A 21,540-nucleotide genomic window follows, 5' to 3' on the forward strand; every position below is an offset into this window, starting at 1 on the left:
ATTAAGCCAGCTTGACTACTTTGGGGGTTTCTCCCTCCCCTCCCTTGCTGGGCTCTTATGCTTTCACCAAATATACCTACGATTCGCTTCTCCCAGTATCTATGGATGGCTTTTCCAGCTTTTGTTTCTGAAAGTTAAGCCCCATTTCCAGTGACTTGTACTACCAACCTTATTTTTTCGATGCAACCATGAGGGCTAGAAACTTTTCCTTGCAAGACAGATTCTGTGCAGGGTCTCAGTTGTTCCAGCCATGCTGCGGACATGTAAATAAGAGTGACTTCCTGCTGGTTCTCGAGTCATTGTTTACATCTGTATTCCACCGATGTTTTTCTAACATCTTTAGATCAAAACGTGCCCGCTGTTTAATTTTGACAGTTGCTGTAGCATAGGCTGGGTAGGAGTGTGAGCTGTGAACCAGGAAGTTGCTAGTTCTGATCTCACCTTTGCTGCATACTCACTCAGCTTCAGAATCCTAGATGCAATGTGGGGATAATACGCAACTGTTGTAAGGATTACAGAAAAAATGTACGTGAAGCACCTAGGAAATCGCTAAGAGTGGTAACTGCTAACAGAGTAAAAGGTTGAAAATTTCTAAGAGTGGTAACTGCTAACAGGAAAAGGTACTGAGGTGTACGCATGCTGGAAGTAATACCTTTGGCCAGTACTTCTGATAACAGAGTTACTCAGGATGAAGACCGGTGTAATAAAAGAGAGCTTACGGTGCATCCCTTGGCTGTGGGATGAGCCCAGTGTTTTAACTGTAACTGTAGACTTGCATACAAGTGATATCAGTACCTCAAATGCTACTTCAGCTTTCAGCCTGGTGTCTCCCAGTTCTTCAGCTTAATTCTTAAAAATAATAATAATTAAAAGCACTGCACAAATATCCATACTTTTATCTATTCATTTACATCTTACTGGTTTTCTCAAATTTTCAAAAAACACCGCAAACAACTCCGGAGTTTAGGGTGGAGGTAGATTTTTAGTGAGACCAGCCAGTCCAGACCATGTACTGCATCAAAGTTTTAACAACAGTGGCAGACCTTGATCCTGAAGCAGAAAGGTGCGTTTGGACGGCAAGCAGGGTGGGCACTCCCAGATCAGATTGCTCCTCTAAAAAGCTTGTGCCTTTTTACACTCTCTGCATGTGCTATTGGATAATTCTTTCCTTTATTGCTAGTTGTGGCCAAGCTCTTTCAGAAAGAGCAGGCTCTAGCGAACTTAAATTAAGCCCTCACAGTGGATAAAAGCTTTCCGTATACTGTGCCTTGCCAGCTTGTAAGTCTCCCCTCTCCAGGCTGGAGGAACGCTATCCAAACTAGGTTGATGTCAGACGTGGATCCCATCCCATCTAGTTGCGCCTCTCCCCCCCCCCCCCGCACCCCCTCCTCCAAATGCACAGCCGGCTAGTTCCAGCTCATTAAACAGGATTGCCTCCATAGAATTGCCCCCGCCTGCAGCACCACGATTCCTTTGTTAGTCTCAGATTAGCATCCCCAAGGGTGCTGATTCTGCAGGAGGGCATTGGCGAATGGGTTAATTTATTCCTGTGTCCCCTCCCAGCAGCAAGGCTATTCCCTATTCCCAATAACCACTTAAAAGTGACTCGCTAGCCTGATACACTGGGATAAAGATTACAGAGGTAGGGGGGGGGAAACTGGGGGAGTCCATTGTGCTTTTCATGCCCAGAGCTTCATCAAAAAGTGAAACATTCTTTATTCTTCTCTCCCTGCCCCCCGCTGCATTTTGAGGGGGGCTCTTTGCACCTGTCCAGCTTTGGTCTTGCCATATGTGTCTTGGGAGGGGCACAAGGGGACATAGGAAATCCCTTCTTTTGCTGATCCTCTTAAAACACTTTAGGAGGCATTTTATGTCCTCTCCTATCTCACCTCCTCCCTATCTTGCTTTAATTTTCCAGCGATTGTGAATTGTTTCGTTAAATCACAGTCTGCACCATCCTGAATCCTTAGGGGTTAGCAGAATATTCGTTTGTACAAAAATCAGTTATGTGTCAAAACTTTTTTTTTTAATTGGAGCTTTTCATTGCACGTTTTGAAAATGTTTATAAATTGTTCGCCTCCGCCCTCCGCTGGTGCATCCCGTATTTTGGGGCGTTGTGTAGGTAACAACCATTCAGAAGCAAAAATCTGCTGCCGGCTAAGACAGCTGACTAAAGAATCACATGGAAAATTATTACGAGCTTTAAATATCCTGCGAAAATTCTCTAGCAAACGGCTCCAGCAGTCAGAATTCCTGGCTCTCTCCTGGCTTAATGATGGCCAAAATAGAAAGACCTTAGGAAAGTGTTTGGGGCTTGAGATACGGGAAGCCTCTGCACTTGCAGTGGAGGTGCACACTACTCACAGGCTTATTGCTGCTGCAAAAAAACCTCACTGGGGAGTAATGTTTAGACGCCTCTTTTGTGCACATGTGAATAAGCCCTGGTTTCTGCAATCCATCTGCTGCTTTCTCTCCCTCACCCCGCCCCGTAAGCAGATCATGCCTGCTTGTGCCAGCATAAACTTTATGCATGTATTATCAGGTTCTTATTATAACATTGTAAGTTTTCCATGTGATGAAGAAGCATGCATGAACCCAAAGCTTGCTACCATGCCTGCCACCAGTATAACCAATGCACACAGGCTGTGTGTGTTTGTGAGCGCATTCCTGTCTCCAGCATTCTTTCCCTTTGAAGAAAGCTGAACGCATAGAACAGTGCTAACTGCTTCTTCTGGTGGATCAGATAAAATGAGCCAAGCTGCAGATCTACTAAAATCCTCCCTACCAAAGACCTCATTTCATCAAAGTTCCCTGTGTGTTGGAACCTGTGGTCCTCTAGATGTTGCAGGATTACAGAAAACCAGTGTGGTGTAGTGGTTAAAGTCATGAACGCGGTCATGAACCTTACTGGGTGACCTTGAGCCAATCACAGCCACTCAGTCTAACCTACCTCACAGGGCTGTTGTGGGGATTAAATGAGGGGGAGAACCATGTACACCACCTTGAGCTCTTTGGAGAAAAAGGTGGGATATAAATGCAATAAGTAAGTAAGTAAAGTTCCCATCGCTCTTGACCCATTGGCTGTGCTAGCTGTGGCTGATGGGAGCTGGAATCCCAACAAAATTTTGGAGGGCTGTAGGTCCTCCACCCCTGTCCTAAATGCATATACTCCCTTCCCTGTCGTCATGACAATGCACAATGTTCTTTTTGTTTGCTTTTTGGCATCCCTTTGGACAGTTCAGTTGGAACACCACTGCCTTCTTCTTTCCCCACCATGGCCTAGAAATCTAGCAAATGAAAAGCTTGTAGTCTGTCTTAATATTTATTTTTTGTCTGTGTAAGAAGAGGTTTCTGAGCGGTAGTTCTATGGGTCCACCTCCCTTGCCTAGCATGGCTTGCCCTTTGGCGGCTCCTGATTGAGAGGACTGCTGGAATGGAAATCCTATGGTGCAGGGAGGACCAGGAACTATGGAGTGTTATGGTTGGATGTGGAGAGTTGGCCGGTTAAATCACCCTGCTGTGTGGCTAGAGGTAATGGAGGTAGACCTGTTCTGATTTTTTAAAATTTCTGCGGAATATGCTTGATACGTTACTGTTCGCTCCTTGGGGCAGAGATTTGTCTTTATTGTTGTTGTTACCCTTGCTTATATTGTTCTGTCAAATGCCACACACACTGTTGGCATTGTGTAAACAAACACAAACGCCGCAATAAAACGCTGAGGTTTATATAAAAAAAATCAAGCTCGAGCTTAAAGCTCCTCTGTTTCTTTGCTTCCTCCCCAATTAGCAAGAGTTCTGTTATTTCATGCATAAGCTAGAGTTGGCCAAATCTGGCTGTGGCCCTGAGTTTCCCAGTGCTCAGGATGCAGGGAGCCAGGGGTAGGAGGTGCGGGGAGAAAGGAAAACCGTCCCCCATCTCTCTCTTTCTGGGAAGTGGATGAGCGCTCCAGCTCTCAAATAAGTTCAGGAAGGAAGGAAGGAAATTGCATGTTCATGCTGTGATTTAGAAGAAATGCAGAGGATTTAAAAGAACATAACACCAGCAAGAACACTATCCCCCCTCCCCGGCGTGGACACTGAGATGGAGTCAGCTGGAGTGGGCTGGGTCACATAGGGGTGGGGTGGGGCAGAGATGGCCTGATACCTCAGAGCAGCTGCAGGGCTGTCTGTGCGGAATGAACACGAGGGAAGCTCCATTCTCTTTCTGTCTGCCTAGCTGTCAAGTCACAACCTAGTCTCTCTGATTTGCATCCATCTCATTCCCACCAGGCAGAATTTGCTGCCACTGCTGCCTCCTCCTCCTCCACTTCTCCCCATGTAATTAGTTTTCTCTGTACAGTCTCAGGGCTTTTCCCTTTCTGCTTCCGCCTGTTGTAGGAAGAGGAGTGTGGTATTCTAAGGCCAGTTGCTGTTTTCTCTCTGAGTGTGTGTGTGTGCGGAGATATCTGGCGTGCCCGGACTTGGAAATCCTCAATGTTTTGCCCATGATACATGAGACGGGAGACTTGAGACAGAGCAACATCTTGGATAAGGAGGAAAAAACAAAATACAAGCTAGCAGATTTCCTACCGAAGTTGTTGAGAGCAGTCGAGAAGAACGTCCACTGTCCAAAGAGTGTGGATGGAACCTAAGCAGCCTGGCGCCAGGAGTTAAAAGATCCAGTTTGAAATCTCTCTTTATTCACCTATCCCGAGTTTCTTCCGATCTGCCGGTTCTGTCACTTCAGCTTTGCTGTGCCAGGAATTTCCTCATCTGGGAGTGCAATGGTAGAAGAAGGCACCAGCCGGGGGGATCGGGCTCCCTGTGGTGGCGGGCCACGGGGACCCCCACGCCCTCCAGCCCCGCCGCACCGTGGCATCTCAGTGGTGGGCAAAGCCGTGTGGAGCGTGGCACGAGCAGGGAAAGGCTGGCGCTTTGAGCGAGCTGTCGGCGTCGATTGCAGCTTGCCCGAACCCCGTTGCATCTGGCTGACGAGTTTGCGGAACGACAACACTGAATGGTGGGAGAAGCGGTGGCGCCGTGCCGGGGCAGGGATGGCTCGGCAGAAGTGCCGTGCACGACCCAGAATAGAGAGGAATTTCACGGTGAGAGAGCTATATTGCCTTCGTGTGTCTTGTTTGTGTGCATATGTATTCCCTTTCAAGGCAGCTCTGAAGGGCAGCTCTGAGCAGGTCATTCCTTCTCAGCCTTGTTTCCCCAAATCTTTAAAATAGGGATGAATTGTGACCTGCCTTTTGGTGAAGTGGTTGGGAGAGTGACTTGAAAGGGAAGACTTCAGAATGTTTTACTGATGTTTGTGGTCTGCATGTTTCTCTTGCCTACTGGGACATGCTTTGAGCCAGAGCTTAATGCATTCTCTGTGCATTTAGGAAATGAGAAGAAGTAATAAAAAAGGGCAGCTTGAGCTTGTATGTGGAGTATTTTCCTTGCGAGTAACTGCAGCCAGCACTATCTGAAATTGGGGAGTGGGGCAGCTTTCAGGTCAAAACATGCATCTCCTGGGCAGACTTGAGAACTGGCACCTCGTTTTAGAAATCAAGGGCTGTTTAATTTCCACATCCCATGAACAATGATCCTAAATTTTCCTAGGGCACATATATAACAGGCACTGTGGTTGTGCTGGTTTTCTTTTGTTTGCGAACAGTTGTGTTGGCAAATGTGTTTGAACACCCATCCAAAGTGGATCCCTAAATGGCAGGATCAGGACACCGTGGTGGGTGAGCAGGCTGGATTTCAAGAGGGCAGATACCATGAAAAGAATTAATCATAGTCTCACCGTCTTGCCTGCCCTTGGGGATAGCTTGCTCACAGCATCCGTTTCCATGCTATGTAATATGGGAATACTTTACATAGCAACACCCTAATGACAACTTACCTTCTTGGGTTGTTCCTCAATTAGATAAGGATTTCATTCTGCTTGTCAGTTACTAGATCTTTAAGTAGCTTTGTGAGCCTGTAGGGTTAGAAAGTTGGACTTAAACCTGGGAAGTTTGGCACCAAATCTTTCCTTGAATACTGAGTTGCAACCTGCCCAGAATCTTTCATTTGTGTGTGTGCATTTATATCCTATTACAGTATTCTTTCTATTATTCTTAGTATCCAATTATCCTTGTGGGGCGGCTTATATAGGGGTGCTCGGAAGGAATAGTCACAGTCTCTTTGCAAGATATATTTGAATGAGAGGTAGTGACTGTCTCACAATAGCTTCTTGAGTTTCATAGCTGAATGGGGATTGGAGCCTAAGTCCTAGCCTAGGTGTACATTGCATTTTAATAGAACGGTAGCATTAAAGTCCTGTGCTCAGGCAATCCCCCTTATGATGCAAGATAAAGCTGAGTTCTGCAACCTGTGAAAGTTGCATGCATTGAGAAAGTTTCCACAAGTGTGCATATAATTTGTTCAGCAGGGTGTTTGAAATATTTTGCATAAATTTATTCCAGTTATTGCTGGGAGGGGCAATGCATAGAAGCCCAACTCCCAACCACTGAGAATCATTCTTCACCTTCTCCTCAGGCTTCTAAGAATTCACTAGTCGTTGCCCAGCATATGTTCACAGCCAAGAGGGTCTCTTGATGTTTCTTTGTTTTTAATGAAAGCTGAGATTCTCAGGAAGCGGGAGTCTTTGTTTCCCCCCTGCATATAATTGTGTGTCTTACCTCCACAAGTTCCATACTCCACCTACTGCACATTAGAAAATATATGATTTTCCTCCCTCCCAATTAAGGGCTAGAGTTGTAAGTGTATCATTAAGTGGAGTCTTTTCGCTTAAAATAATGTCTTTAAAATAGTGCCTTTCTGCCAACACACTCAGAAGTTTGCAGCTGTTGGAGACGTACGTCCAAAGCAGGGCCAGTGTCAGAAGTCAGCATCATTGGGCATCTGCCAAGGCCTGCCCCCTAGCAGAGAGCCCACTGCCAACCCCGAGCACTCCCTGCCAACCCCTGCTGCTCCTCTTTGCCATCACTGTCTGTTCACCTGCTCTCTCCAAGCAGGTCAACAGTGACAGCAGCAAGGAGAAGGTGAAGTAACTTCTGTTCACCTTTCCCTTTCCTTTTAGGCACAAGCTGACAGGGCAAATGAATGGGCAGCGCCAGTGATATGGGGCTACTTTGGGGAGAGCTGGGGCATCATAAGAGCATTAGAAGTGCACTGCTGGATCTAGTTCAGCATCCTGTTCTCACACTGGTAAGCCATATGCCCATGGGAAGCCTGCGAGCAGGACCTGAGTGCAACAGCACTCTCCTCTCTTGGGTTCAGGGCTTTGCTGCTGCCTCTGACAGTGGAGGTAGAACATAGCCCATCATGGCTAGCAGCCATTGGTGATAGACTTGTTCTCCAAGAATGTGCCTAATTCTGTTTTAAATTTGTCCAACACAGTGACCATCAGGTCCATCACCACATCTTGGGGGAGCGAATTCCATATTTTAACTATGTGCAGTGTGAACAAAAACTTGATTCCAGGTGTTCATACCTCTCTCCTTTTCCTTGGGAGATACTGCAGTTTTAGAAATGTGCTTCTAGAACCTAATAAAAGCAAATGATAAAAAGCAGATAAAACATTGTTCCTAATTAAGAGCTGTTAACATTGGCCATCAAATGCCTGTCCAAAGGTTTCTGAAAAGGACTCGGTCTAGAACTGTTGCAAGTCATTAGGGGAAAAGACTTCTGTTCTGATAGGGCATATTTACACACACACACACACACACACACACACACACACACACACCCCCACACACCCCTCACTGTGTTTAAAATATGGCATATGGTGGAAGAATCAAAGGAGGAGCTCTTGGAAATATATTAAACCCTACATGACTGAGAGGGAAGGGTGGTCCTAAGGGTTGTGTTGTATAATGTACAGTGGAACCTCGGGTCGCAAACGTGATCCGTGCGGGAGGCACGTTCACAACCTGCGGCGCCACATCTGTGCACGCGGGTGACGTGATTCAGCGCTTCTGCGCATGTGCAAAGTGCAATATAGCATTTCTGTGCGTGCGCGAGTGCCGAAACCCGGAAGTAACCCGTTCCTGTACTTCTGGGTTCAGCGCATCCGTAACCCGAAAATGCGCAACCCGCAGTGTTCGCAACCCAAGGTATGACTGTATTCTGCTTCCATGATTTAAGTTTTCAGATAATATGGGGGATGATCATTGAATTAATTATTCCCCCTTCCCACCCCCCAAAAACCTTATAAGATCTGCATACTTGCTTTTTCTGTTTATATGAAAACTCTGATTCTTAGAATACTGAATTCCACAAAGTGTTGTAAATAATCTCTCACCTGGTTACCTTTATGCAGCAGGTAAAGCTTCCTTCCAGAGAAATTTTACAGTGGTTGATTCTCTTCTTCCCAGTCTCCCCTTAGGCCACAAAGATACTTGCATATGTTATGCGTATGGGCTAGTAAAACATTTTATAGGCTAGTGACTTTTCTGCACACACTGTTATTGGCATGTGTGTGTTTTGTAGGGTTTTTATTTTATTTTTAAAAAAGACATCCTATATCAGTTTACTAAGTTGATGGTAGCAGATGCCGTAGGGAGAGGGAGTTTAAAAAGGGGTAGGCTAATCTTGCAAGGAAAGCTTAGGACATAACTAAGGAAGGCTAGAATGATTGATTTATTTTAAACCATGCTTCTAAAGTGTGTGCATTGACCATTATAGAACATGTGAGCTCTTTATATATTAAGGGCAGTGGATGTTGATTGATTCTCTGTTATATAGCACCATCTATATACATGACCCTTTATAGAGGACAGGTCACTGCGCCAGCAGATTGACAGTCTAAACGCAAAGGATGCAACAGAGGAAAGAGATGAAAAGGGAGAGGCAAAATGTAGGTGGATGGGTTAATATTTAAGTGTCTTATAAATCGACCTGGCTTACATGTAATGCTAGGCCATGGTTTGTTTTGCTTAAGTGTGGTTTGCTTGTATGTCTGAATTAGTTCAAGCCAGCTAACTGTGGCCAACAAACCAGATAGTGAAATCATGGTTTGAAATTGGCTTACGAATCTCAGCTTGCATTAACCATGGTCTCTTGGTACACCCAAGCTGCCATCCTGGGTGCTGATCGAATCCTGACCACTGTCCTTCTCTCTTAACTTCAGTTAGGGAACTTTTAAGCTTTTATCCTAAATTGGCTTGATCCTTGTCATATCTCTGGCACCTGAGGGTGTCTGGACTAATTCCTGCTCTTCAGTGGTTGCTGAGTTTGCCCTGTCAGTCTTCTGGAATAAAGCTTGGCTCCTTTACGTACGAGGAACTTCACTTATCATTCTTGGGCTGTGGCAGGAAACCTGAGAGTTTACCCATATGTAACTGGCTTTTTACCAGGATGGATTGGGTTTATATATTAAAAAGTGCTGTATTAGAGTGGGTCTTGCTTTTTCTGTTATGGAGAGGAAGAATAAAATTTTGGGGTAACTATCACCAAACGTTCATTTAAACAAAGGCAAACAGTGTTTTTGAAGGTGCTGTTTGGGAGGACATACTATAATCAGGGGTTGACAAGCTTTTTAGGCCCATGAGCACGTTTGGAGCTGTAATGGACTCTGGTAACTTCTACCTCCCCTCACTTCATCAGCCCCCTCCCCTGCAGCTGTGAGACAGAACAAGAAGAAGCATGCACACACATATTTTGTTTTTCAAAGGGATCTGACCAAAAGTCGGATCTCATAGAGTTAGTTTGAGTATTGAAAAGCAGGTAGAGGTGAAAGAGGAAGTGGGAAGGAAAGAGTGTCACTCCTTCAGTGCCATATACTGTTCAAGGGGTGGAGGAATAGCCACTCTCAACACCTCATGACAAAAGGTACACCAAGTGTGCAGGCAGGGGCCTCCGAGGCTTTGTGGGCACTAGGGGAAAATTTCAGTGGCACCATTGTGCCTCTGGGCACCACGTTGGTGACTCCTGTACTGTTCACACGTGGTTTATATACTAGGGTAGGAACACAGGAAACAGTAGTATACCATGCTAGATCATTGATCCATCGACTCAGACAGGCAGCTGCTCTCCAGGATTACAATCAATTGTCTATACAAGGCTTCCTCAACCTCGGCTCACCGGATGTTTTGGGACTACAACTCCCATGATCCCTAGCTAGCAGGACCAGTGGTTAGGGATGATGGGAATTGTAGTCTCAAAACATCTGGAGGCCCGAGGTTGAGGAAGCCTGGTCTATACCATCACTTTATCCTCATAACTGGTTGTGTCAAAGTGCATGCTTTTGTATTATTCAACGATCCCTGCCCCAAAATACACTCTCCACTTTCCCCCCACTGGGAGGATCGTGTATTTATTTAAAAGCATTTTAAACTGCTTAATTTTTTTTTAAATGTCTTTCAGTGATTTATACTATGCACAATATATAAATAAGAACAGTCACATCCTCTCCTGATTCAGATGAAACCGAGAAGTAGAACTGGGTGTCATCCGCATACTGATGACACCATGCCCCAGTTTTCGTAATGACTTCTCCCAGTGGCTTCATATAAATATCAAACGATGTTGGGGGTTGTATAGTGCCCTGTGTCAACTCATACCATAGCACAGCTGCCAGGGGGCAGACATAAAGCCCCCCAAAACTATCCTCTGAACCTGGCCTTGAAGGTAGGTAGGAGAGCCACTGCAACACAGTGCTATGAGTTCACAGTTCATGGAGATGACCAGGAGCATACTGGGGTCAATGGTATTGAAAGCTGCCGAAAGATCAACCAAGAGCAACAGGGTCGTTCTCCCCCGTCCTCTCGCAAAGGAGGTCATCCCTCAGGGCAACCAAGGCCAATTCTGTCTCATGTTGTGTGAGGTCATGGGAGGATTATCCCAGCATCCTCTCTGGTTCTGCTTTTTAGAGAGAAAGTGATCATTGATTCTTTGGTGGACAGGGGCATTCTGGGAAGGGTCCTCACTCTGCTATTTTTTATGTGAGCTGAAATAGGAGTGCATATAGTCTTTTTTACAAGAAGCCTGTGTTCTTCCTTTTTCTTTTCTCAGTAAGATTAAAGAAGGTTAAAATGTTTGTTGATGTTTCTTGCTTGTTCTTGTGAAAATGGTTTGAATAGCTTTTGAATTTGTGGTGGGATTTATGCCAGGCAACATTACAACACATCCACTGTATAAACAACAACAACAACAACAACAACAACAACAACAACAACAACAACAACAACACAAAAAACCCACCCTTCCCATATTTTACCTCAGTAAAGATTTGTTAGCAAAAGTTCTCCGGAGTCACTGTGAGATGGATGTGGAAACTCGAGCCATGAATACACAGAACCAGACCACACTCTGGAGCAGTGTGTCGTTTAATACCAGTACTGAAAGCACTCCTTCTCTGAAAAAAAGTCCTTAAGCCACAGTTCTCTGAATTCCCCCTCCAGTATACCACTGGCACAAACATTTTAGTTTTAGTTTTACTTAGGAATTGCTTGAGTGAGAAGATTGCCTTGAGTGGCAAGGCAGGTGCTAGTAGAAATTTTTGTTGTGCTGATCACTTTCCTATACAAGTGGTGCAGGGGTTCCTTTCCTGACCCCCACGTGCATTGGCAGCGCTCACATAAGCCCACCCTGTTCTGCCCCATTCTGCCTCACCCCTGCCCAGCCCCATTCCACCCTGTTTTTGGGCCACTTCTGGGAGGAGGCAGTGTGCACGAACGTGCATGTATTGGACGCACTTAAAATGGTTGGTGCCTGTACTTACTTGGGGCTGGGATGCATCTTGTGGGGAGCTGTAACAACTGTGGTCTGCTTCATGTGTTTCGTTTTTTTGCATGTCCCTGTATCATACATACTGTGTGTGTAAGGTTTAGTGCATTAGCAGCATGTATTTGTCATGGGTGCATGCCTCAGTAACTTAGTATTGGTTGAACCTGCTGGCTGGTCACTAAGGAAAGGGTATATGTTTGCACCTCCTAGCATGTGGTTGCACCCTTTTAGGAGTGCTTTGTGGTGTATGCCCACATTAGACAAACATTTTAAAAATCATTATTGCTGTTGCTGTTGCCTCTTCTTTGGCTCTTCTTTCCTCTTGTTTCTTCTCCATTGCCCAATATCAAAACGGAGCAGAGATATCACTTAGGATACTCTAGAAAGCAGTCAGATACACTGATGCTTCTGTATAACTCAGTAACAACAACAGCTGCCACCATCGGCATGTGTGCTATAGATGAGCACTAAAAACCTAACTACGAATTTAAGGGGTGGTGTGGAAGGATGGGGCACAGAAATCCTCTGCACTTTGCACTGTGTCTCTACTTCCTCTGCAAATCTTTTGTTTCCTGTTGTCCGGAGCTTCTGCCTTTCAGTCCGAATGAATGAACAAGAGGCTGCCCGTGCAAAAAAAAAAGTTTTAATCTGCGTGCTTGGCTTGCAGCGCATCCGCCGTCCCTTTCCGAGGGCCGCCGGGTCGCTTGACAATAGGAAGCAAACTGCCGAGCAGACAAAATGCACATGGAGAATGACCTCGGGCCAGGAAGAGAAAAGGGACATGGGGACTGAGACAGGCATAGGGCGGGTTGGAAGTATTATTATTATTATTATTTGGTCTGCATTTTTTTGAGCCCGGGGATCTACAAGAGGGTGAGTCAGTGCGGGCTGTGTTCCCGGGAGAGCCAAGTCAGGACAGCTCATTTGCAAAAATTGGGTGTTGTTTGGGGAAGGTGAGAGTGCATTAAAGTAAACCTGCAGGTCAGGCCACTTGGATCGCTCTCGCTTGGGCTGTTGAACCAAGTGACCCAGTTCAGAACCAAGTGACCCAGTTCTTAAAACTATTCTAATATTTATTTAATTATACTTTTATTCTACTTAATATGCAGGATCTCCAAGCAGTTTACATCAATTTTAGAGGGACATCTGTTTCAGTTCAAGAAAGCTCTGCTGGATCACACCACTATCTTGTCCAGTATTAAGTTTTTTACAGTGCCCAACCAAATGCATAGGGGAGAGAGAGTAATATTCACATGCTTTTAGGGCAACAGTGAAGTGTGGCCCTACAGGTGTTGTGGGGTCCCATCAGCCCCAGCCAGCATGGCCCAGTGGTCAGGGATGATGGTAGATCAGCAATGTTTGGAGGACCATAGGTTCTGCCATCCCTGGTTTTAATTTTGATCATCTTCCTAACAGCTTTGCAAGATGCAGTATAATCCTTCCCCATGGTATCTCTCTCTATACCCCTTTTCACTTGGCACAAGCTCAGTAAAATATATCAAATTCCTAAGTATTGGAAAACAAACTTCTAGTATCCAGTGTCTAGGGGCCTGCCATGGATAGGGATGGAGAAGAGATCTGAATTGTGAGGTGTCAGTCTCAACATTTTCAAATGCTTGGAATTTTGCACCTGCTTTTTCATCACCTTCCTCTCCTGTCTCCTTTTACCTGAAACAGCTTCCCCATTCATACTCCTCAGCCCTCTACCCTATCCTCCGGGGCCCTCTGCTTCACCAGCAAAGCCTGCCTCCTAGAACCCTCAGAGCAGCGCCTTGCCTGCTTTTTCACTGCTGCTTTAACTTCTTCCCCCTCACCTTCGCTGCTTCCTTTCAGTCCCTATCCTTCAATGCCTCGTCTTCTCCATTCAGGCTGTCAGCCCTACTGAGAAGGAAGAGTGTTGCTAGAATATTGGTGTCAGCACTGAGCTGTAGTCAGCTGCAGAAATGCAATCCCTGGCAAGATTTGGTATGGAGTTGGATGGTGCCCTGGAGCCGATCTCTAGGTGGGTCAGTCTGAGGTCAGGGATCAGGTGGAAGCCTAGGATCTGAGCCAAAGGGGAGCTTGGCACCAAGTTGCAGGAAGGGAGCATGCAGAAGGGCAAGCAGACTAGGAAGAGAGAAGTTAGGCGGCAAGACAGGTGTGTCCGCAGGATCCTCCTCTAATAAGTTAGGAAGAGCCTTGCTGGTCTGTGCATTTTCCCTCATCTTTGAGAGTTGAATTGGGTTTGCCATCAGGAATATACTAACTGGAATGCCCCCTGATCCCGACAGAGAGTTGTGAGGCATCGGGTTCAAGTTTATGCAACTCGGATCAGAGCATCGGGCTCAATTCTCCAGTTCTGAAAGTGGGGATAATTAAAAAAATAATATGTGGAGACCTGAAGCTGACATCCTGTTCCAAATTGCACAATCCCAGAAAGCAAGTCCCAGTGACTTTAGTGGAACTTCCTTTTTCTCCAACCCCACCCCAAGTGTGTTCTTTCTGAAGTCTTGTGTGTCTTGCAAATGTGGGTGTGCCTTTTCATTTTTCTCTTGTTTTGACCAGCTGTCCCTTTCCGCCCCCCTTTTCCACCTGAGCGGCAGGCATAAGGCAACTCCAGGAGCTGATATCAGACTCTATCTACCATATTTTTTGCTCCATAAGACTCGCTTTTTCCCTCCTAAAAAGTAAGGGGAAATGTGTGTGCGTCTTATGGAGCGAATGCAGGCTGCGCAGCTATCCCAGAAGCCAGAACAGCAAGAGGGATCACTGCTTTCGCTGCGCCGTGATCCCTCTTGCTGTTCTGGCTTCTGGGATTCAGAATATTTTTTTCTTCTTTTCCTCCTCCAACAACTAGGTGCATCTTATGGTCTGGTGCGTCTTATAGAGCGAAAAATACGCTATCTATCTATCTATCTATCTATCTATCTATCATCTATCTATCTATCTATCATCTATCTATCTAATCTATCTATCATCTATCTATCAATCATCTATCCATCCATCCATCCAAAAAGATGCACAGGGAAGAGTTTATATCGGACTCTTCTCCCATCAATCAGAAAGCTGCATTGTAACTTGATCAGGGCTTACCAGTAGATTTATTTGAAATCACATAGAAAAGTGGCTGGATGATTTTAGGCTTTTGTTTCTGGACTTAATGGACCCCCTTTCCAGACCTGGATCTAATCCTGCTTGTGTCTACTTCTTGTTTTAATAAACTTGGGCGTGTGTGGATGGTCTGTGAAGAGGTATGTTTCCCATACAAGATGCTTGTGGCTTCCTAGTTATCTGATATGCAGGTGCCTGTTAACCATTCCAGCAGGGCATGATTTTCATTCACCTTTTAAGAACGAGATGTGAATATCCAGGGCTAGATTGAAACGCAGCTGCAGTGTGTTGATGTGTAGCCCAGGACACACTGCTGTGCTACAGGTGACAACTGGGGTTCAGTTCTTCACTTAATGCACTGCAGCCTTGAGGCTGCATGGGGGGTGGGGAGAGAGTAATGTTTGCACAAAATTATGGATTGCACATGACTTCTAGTGTTGTCTTAGATGTCACAGGGGATCATGTGCCTTTTAGATTGCACACTATGAACTCTTCCCTTGCGTCTGGTTCACACTTGAAATGCACACTTGTTTTTGAACTGTACCACTTCAGGGTCAAGGCGGGGGAAAATAGGGAGCTCATGCTCTATTATGCATGAACACAAAATAATCTGTGCATAGAGAAGCAGCATGTTGGCTAAGAAGCTAGGCAAGGACCCTTCTTTCTCTGACATGCTGATTAGGGATGCACAGTTATGTATGTATTTATATTTGAAGGAGGATTCTGTCATCCAAGCACCCATTTGCCAAATGAAACTTCCGAGATCAGACAAAGATTAACCAAAAATCAGCTTTCAGTCACCTTGTTCTAGAGAATGGATATTGTCCCAAAGCATCTTTTGGAATCTCTGTGTGGTCAGACCATCCCTGTGCATGCCAATGTCTGATTATAGTACTGTGGAAGAAGCTACCTATTTCACCTGTGAACGCTGTGCATAGTCTTGGTTTAGATTGCTCTCTGTCTGAGCCTCAGTGTTTCATATCTGTGCAATGGGAGCAGTTAGCAATTCTTGTTTTACTTATTTAAAAATTATTACTGTTCTTCCAAAAGGACTTTATCAGAAGAAAAGAAAAGGGTGGGGGACTATTGTATTGCAGATACTTACCACCGTTCCAGAAACTACAAATTATTTCTTTTATTTGCTAAAACATTTTTGCCAAGCTCTCAGGGTATTTGGCAAGCTCACAAGGCTCTGGTATCAGTATTAAATTCAAATGTCACCTGTCAGGACTGTTGTGTTATCGGGGAGATAAGGGTTGAAAAGCACCTTGCAGAAATTATTGCTGTTGTAAATAAGGAAATCATAATAAGAAAGATTTCTCAGATTCCGATTCTGCTCAAGGCCATAGAGGAGTGTGAGACAGAGGCGTACTGGTACTTCCGGATTCTAATTCTGGCTTTGCCCATCATTCATTATGTGACGCATGGCAAATCATACACACCTGCTAAACCCTGCCTCAGTTTCACTATCAGGCTGTTTATTGGGCAAGGTTGTATGAGCTGTGGGTAACTTAATTTGTTCTCTCTCTTTTTAAAACACTTGTTTATTGAGGTTTTCAACTGAGTATTGACAAAGCAGATAATGTAAAAAAAGGATAACATAAACTGAAACATAAATTAACACAGACATTCCTTTTGTGGGTGGCAGTATGGAAGTCAGTAGTTTATTTTGTTAAGCTTAAATTTCAACTCACTTCGTGTTCTTTTTTATAAATTATTATTATTATTATTATTATTATTTATACCCTGCCCATCTGGCTGGGTTTCCCCAGCCACTCTGGGTTGCTTCCAACAATATTAAAATACAATAGTCTATTAAACATTAAAAGCTTCCCTAAACTCTGGGCTGAAGGTTGGGGCCACCCCTCTATAAGTCCATGCATTAGTCTCACCAGGAGGAAATGACTTTTATAGTTTTGGGTGTGTGCATTTTCAGGTTGCTAGATAGTCAGCAAGTACATTGAAGTTCCTAAACGAAAAGGGCTTATAGGGAAAACCACACACAAAATCCATTCAAATGCATGACGTGTACATGTGCCAGGATAACCTCCAATTTTACCATACAATAGATAGTTCTCATGGAATGGCCTACACTGCATGCTCCCCCCCTACACAGATACTTGTTGCATGCCAGTTTCAGTGTTTCATGGTGGCCCTGAAACTAGTGGCGCAGCAACAGGTTGACTGTTGTTAAAACCTTACGCATTTGTATGCTGCTGCCTATTTCATGACAGCCTAGTGCTGCTGCTTTTCCTGGCTCCTTCCTGAAACTGGTAAAATGAGTGACCCGTTGGCCTGGTAAATGGCAGAGCTGACCCCAAACGTAGGAGAGGGAACAGGGTGTTCTATCCACATGGCGGAATGAGATGGCAGAATAGACTGCGCCACCTTTGCCTTTTGTTTGTTTGTTTGTTTTAACTTGTAGGAAGTTTTCTACATAAGGGATTGTTTTTAAAAATGATACAGTCTGCTGTATGATCTCAGGATTCTGCCACTTCATTCTTAGGTGTCACCCTGTGTTAATATTTAAGTAACAAAGGAGAACTCCCTGATAGCTGGCAGGATAAAGTTGATGGGGTAGAAAGCTCAGGTGTGATAGAGTGGAGATGGGGGTCAGTGTGGAATGATTGGCTGCACAACTGAAAGATGGAAAACAACTGGTGTGGAGGCCCACAGATAACTTGTTTCTGGGCTTCTTCTAACATCCATGTAACTAGTAATTGTTCATAGCCTCCCTTCAGATGCTGCATAATTTTCCTCTTTCCACTGGGTTTGAGTACCTTTGCGTATGTTGTGGTTGTATTAGCAGCAGCATTGGATATACATACCTATATACAGTGGTACCTCAGATTACAGACGCTTCAGGTTACAGACTCCGCTAACCCAGGAATAGTATCTCGGGTTAAGAACTTTGCTTCCGGATGAGAACAGAAATCGCGCGGCGGCAGCAGAAGGCTCCATTAGCTAAAGCGGTACCTCAGGTTAAGAACAGTTTCAGGTTAAGAACGGACCTCCAGAGCGAATTAAGTTCTTAACCCGAGGTACCACTGTATTTATATAAGTATACGCATTGGGGTACCTGATCCAATTCAAGGTGTAGTGCAGTTTTTACAGTGGATGGTAGTCATCTTCCATAAAACTCAAGTGGGCTATCATAAGGAGAGTGAGAGGTTTAGAACAGTGAGATGGATGTGGAACGGATTAGAGAACAATTTGTATACACCTTGAGCCAGGAGAAATGAAAATTGAGGGGAGGACCTTAAGAGCAGCTTTCAAATATTTAAAAGCAATAAAGGAGACATAGGACAATTACTCTCTCTTACCCCTGAGGGCAGAGGAGGAAAAAAAAAGAACAGGAATGTACAGGAAGAACAGGAAGTTAAATCTAGGTTAAACTGAACATACCCTTTTATGCAAGATGATGAGTTGGTATGGTTGCTTTTCATTCCGGGTCAGAGGTGGGGCGTGATTGCCTTGCCCCTTGCTATAATTGTGAACCAAATATTAAAAGCTTGCAGCTGCTAGTTGCCCACAAGCTTCCCTAGCTATTGGTTGACCTGCTGTGATGTCGTGCTGAGGAAACAGTTAATCCCAGTCAGTGACTTGTGTTGATGGAGAGAAGGAAAGTCCTTTTAGATCTAAGGACAGGAGAGAATTGGGATTTGGAACCCAGAGACTATTTTGGAAAACTCAGGCTTGAACTGTTGGTTGTTCAGTTTAGGCAGAGGGAAGTTGTCGAAAGTGAAAATGCAGTTTGAATTGTCTCCCTTTTTGTGTTTACTGTGCATAAAATTAGCATGGATTCTGTGTCTGGAAGCTGAAATCTGTGACTTGACTAAAGTTGTCGAGCAAATTTGCATGCATTTGCTTGTTTTGGCATAATTTTCCTTTTGTGGTTCATTGGGGGAGACTATGCAGAGCACCCAAGCTCCATTTCCTGAACACTGCAAGTCTTGTGGAGCTTCCCTCTGGTTCCCAACACCAGGTGCTGCCTGTGTATGAGCTGATCCTGAGAGCCAGAAGTGTTATCAGCCTATTGCTCTGAATCTTCAGAAAACTGACTTTGCTTCAAGTAGCAGAGCCTACATTTAATGCATCCCAGCATGTCAGCCAATTAAAAAAGGCTAGCTGGCAAAATCTTGTACTAGCCCACCTGCCCACATATACTTGCGCTTGTCCCTCTTAATATGAACCAGATCCTATGATGTTCATCTTGTGGTGAAGTGGCACTGGGTTCCATCACACATCATTTCTGCAATTGACACTCCACATCCAACAATCCCATGAGGCGGTGCTCCTATAATCTGCTGCATAAATGGGAAAATAGTGTGGGGTGGGGAGCAATTTTGAGCAGGCATATTGAAAGAAAGTCTTAAGCAGCTCTTCCTCCTCCCCCTGGTCGTCTTCTCTCTATTTCAGCCTCCTAAGGCTGCATATATTTTCACACACACACGTGTTAGGAGGAAGTCACAAAAATTCCCACCATGCCCATCTTGACTCTAAATATGTAGCAGGCCAGATGTTGTGGCAGGATACAGCTAGGATTATCCTGGACCTTTAATAGGAGAATGTAGGGAGCTCTTCTTGGGTTTGAGTTCCTGCCCATTCTCATTTCTCATGTGATGTTGGGTGGCCCATGGAGCCAGCTGAGTCCAGTTTCCCAACACTGATCTACACCTACCCAACAGCCTGTAAGATCCCACTACTGTTTCCTCTCTCCTTAAAAAAAAAATACTTGCTGAGTTTCTTAGGCCCGTGAGTTGCTTTCTTAGATGCCAACTGTATTCGCCAGCCATTCAGCCTGTGCTGAAGACGAATGCCAACAAAGCTTCCAGTGGAGGTGAGAAAGGAAGTGGCATGTTTATACCCACCATCCCTTCTGTTTCCCTGCACTCCCTGCCCAGCCCGAAATCCCAGCCTAGTCTTACTGGCACAGCTCCTGGCGTCCTTCAGGCTGGGGCAAACCAGCTGATGTGGCACAACTGGCGACCGCCTCAGGGGCTGCTTGCTGGCAGACGGAGTTGTCTGTTGTGGTAAAATATAGCTTGTTGTAATTACCCAGGGTCCCCAAACCTGCCATTTTCTCTGTTTTTAATTGGGCTCCAGGAATGATAAACAGCAGGCCTTTTCTCCGGCTGTGAGGCAGCGGCTGTCGCCATTACTATCTTGTTGTCCCAGGGAAAAGAGTTCCAGGTGCCTGACTTGCACTTCCTACTCGGAGGCTGTTAATACAAGTGATGCTTAAATATATGCACATGCAATGCTTATAATTGCATCCCCTTAGTGCCTGTATTTCAAATGCAAAACCTCCTTAGCTGGAACTTTCATTTGCTCCAAAAAAATAAAAAATAGCTCCCTTACTGTCACGCTCTCTCCCACTGTGCCAATTATCCATAAGTAGTATAGCCAAGGGACGCGTGTGGCGCTGTGGGTTAAACCACAGAGCCTAGGACTTGCCGATCAGAAGGCGGCGATTTGAATCCCCGCGACGGGGTGAGTTCCCGTTGCTTAATCCCTGCTCCTGCCAACCTAGCAGTTCGAAAGCACATCAAAGTGCAAGTAGATAAATAGGTACCACTCAGGCGGGAAGGTAAACAGCATTTCCGTGTGCTGCTTTGGTTCGCCAGAAGTGGCTTAGTCATGCTGGCCACATGACCTGGAAGCTGTACGCCAGCTCCCTCGGCCAATAAAGCAAGATGAGCGCCGCAACCCCAGAGTCTGTCACGACTGGACCTAATGGTCAGGGGTCCCTTTACCTTTACCTTAGTATAGCCAAGTATAAAGGTGGCCTTTTCACTCAAGTCAGTTGCTTGATACAGATGGGGCTGAATCCTGAAAACCTTGCTCAACTTTTCCTGCCATAATATATTTGTAGGACCAGAAATACACAACCTGATGACATCAAAACACTGGGCAAGTGAGTGCACACGTTACTCTGCTATAAAAGGCACCTTGTGAAGAGGCATTGTTTTCTCCAAGTCCAAGCCCAGTACAGTAGCTGCTGCACAATGTTCTCTCCTCTCCCCCCCCCTCCTTCTGCACGCCCCTCTTTGTTTTAGGGTGCTGATCTCAGAGGCCCCAGGAACAATAAAGGCTGTGTTCTGTTGGCAGAGAAAATAGTTTGCAGGGTCAGGGAGCCTGAGCAGGCAGTTAGGTTAGGAGGTGGGGAGATGGGACCAAGAGGCAAGGGAGCGATGGATGAGGGCCTTAGAGGAAGTGCAGTTGTTTATTATTATTATTATTATTATTATTATTATTATTATTATTATTAATTTATACCCCGCCCATCTGGCTGGGTTTCCCCAGCCACTCTTGGCAGCTTCCAACAAAACATTAAAGTACAATAATTCATCAGATATTAAAAGCTTCCCTAAACAGGGCTGCCTTCAGATGTCTTCTAAAAGTCAGATAGTTGTTAATTTCTTTGACATCTGATGAGAGGGTGTTCATAGGGTGGGGGCCACTACCGAGAAGGCCCTCTGCCTGGTTCCCTGTAACTTTGCTTCTCACAGTGAGGGAACCGCCAGAAGGCCCTCCGAGCTGGACCTCAGTGTCCGGGCAGAACGATGGGGGTGGAGATGCTCCTTCAGGTATACAGGACGAGGCCATTTAGGGCTTTAAAGGTCCGCACCAACACTTTGAATTATGCTTGGAAAAGCAGTGCAGAGCAAGAAGGTTAGGTCTAAGGGAAGGATGAATTGGGGGGACAACACATTGAGGAAGAGGACCAGAGAGGACAAGGAA

At 45.2% G+C, this 21,540-nt stretch overlaps 1 protein-coding gene across 3 annotated transcripts in view; it reads left to right on the forward strand.

The window, feature by feature from the left end:
• The window catches only part of ARHGAP23 (Rho GTPase activating protein 23), a 181,211-nt gene that overhangs the window by 79,095 nt on the left and 80,576 nt on the right, over positions 1 to 21,540 (forward strand). Inside the window, exon 1 of one of the 3 annotated variants that reach the window (XM_053362004.1) lies at positions 4,178 to 5,084. The exons of the other annotated variants lie outside the window; for them this stretch is intronic. Within the exon in view, the coding sequence (XP_053217979.1) occupies positions 4,764 to 5,084 (321 nt within the window). The 5' untranslated portion in view covers positions 4,178 to 4,763. Of the gene's footprint in view, positions 1 to 4,177; positions 5,085 to 21,540 lie in introns of those variants that run through there. 3 annotated transcript variants of the gene reach the window in all.

This window comes from Podarcis raffonei, chromosome 13, assembly GCF_027172205.1.
Source record: "Podarcis raffonei isolate rPodRaf1 chromosome 13, rPodRaf1.pri, whole genome shotgun sequence".
NCBI classification, from domain to species: domain Eukaryota; kingdom Metazoa; phylum Chordata; class Lepidosauria; order Squamata; family Lacertidae; genus Podarcis; species Podarcis raffonei.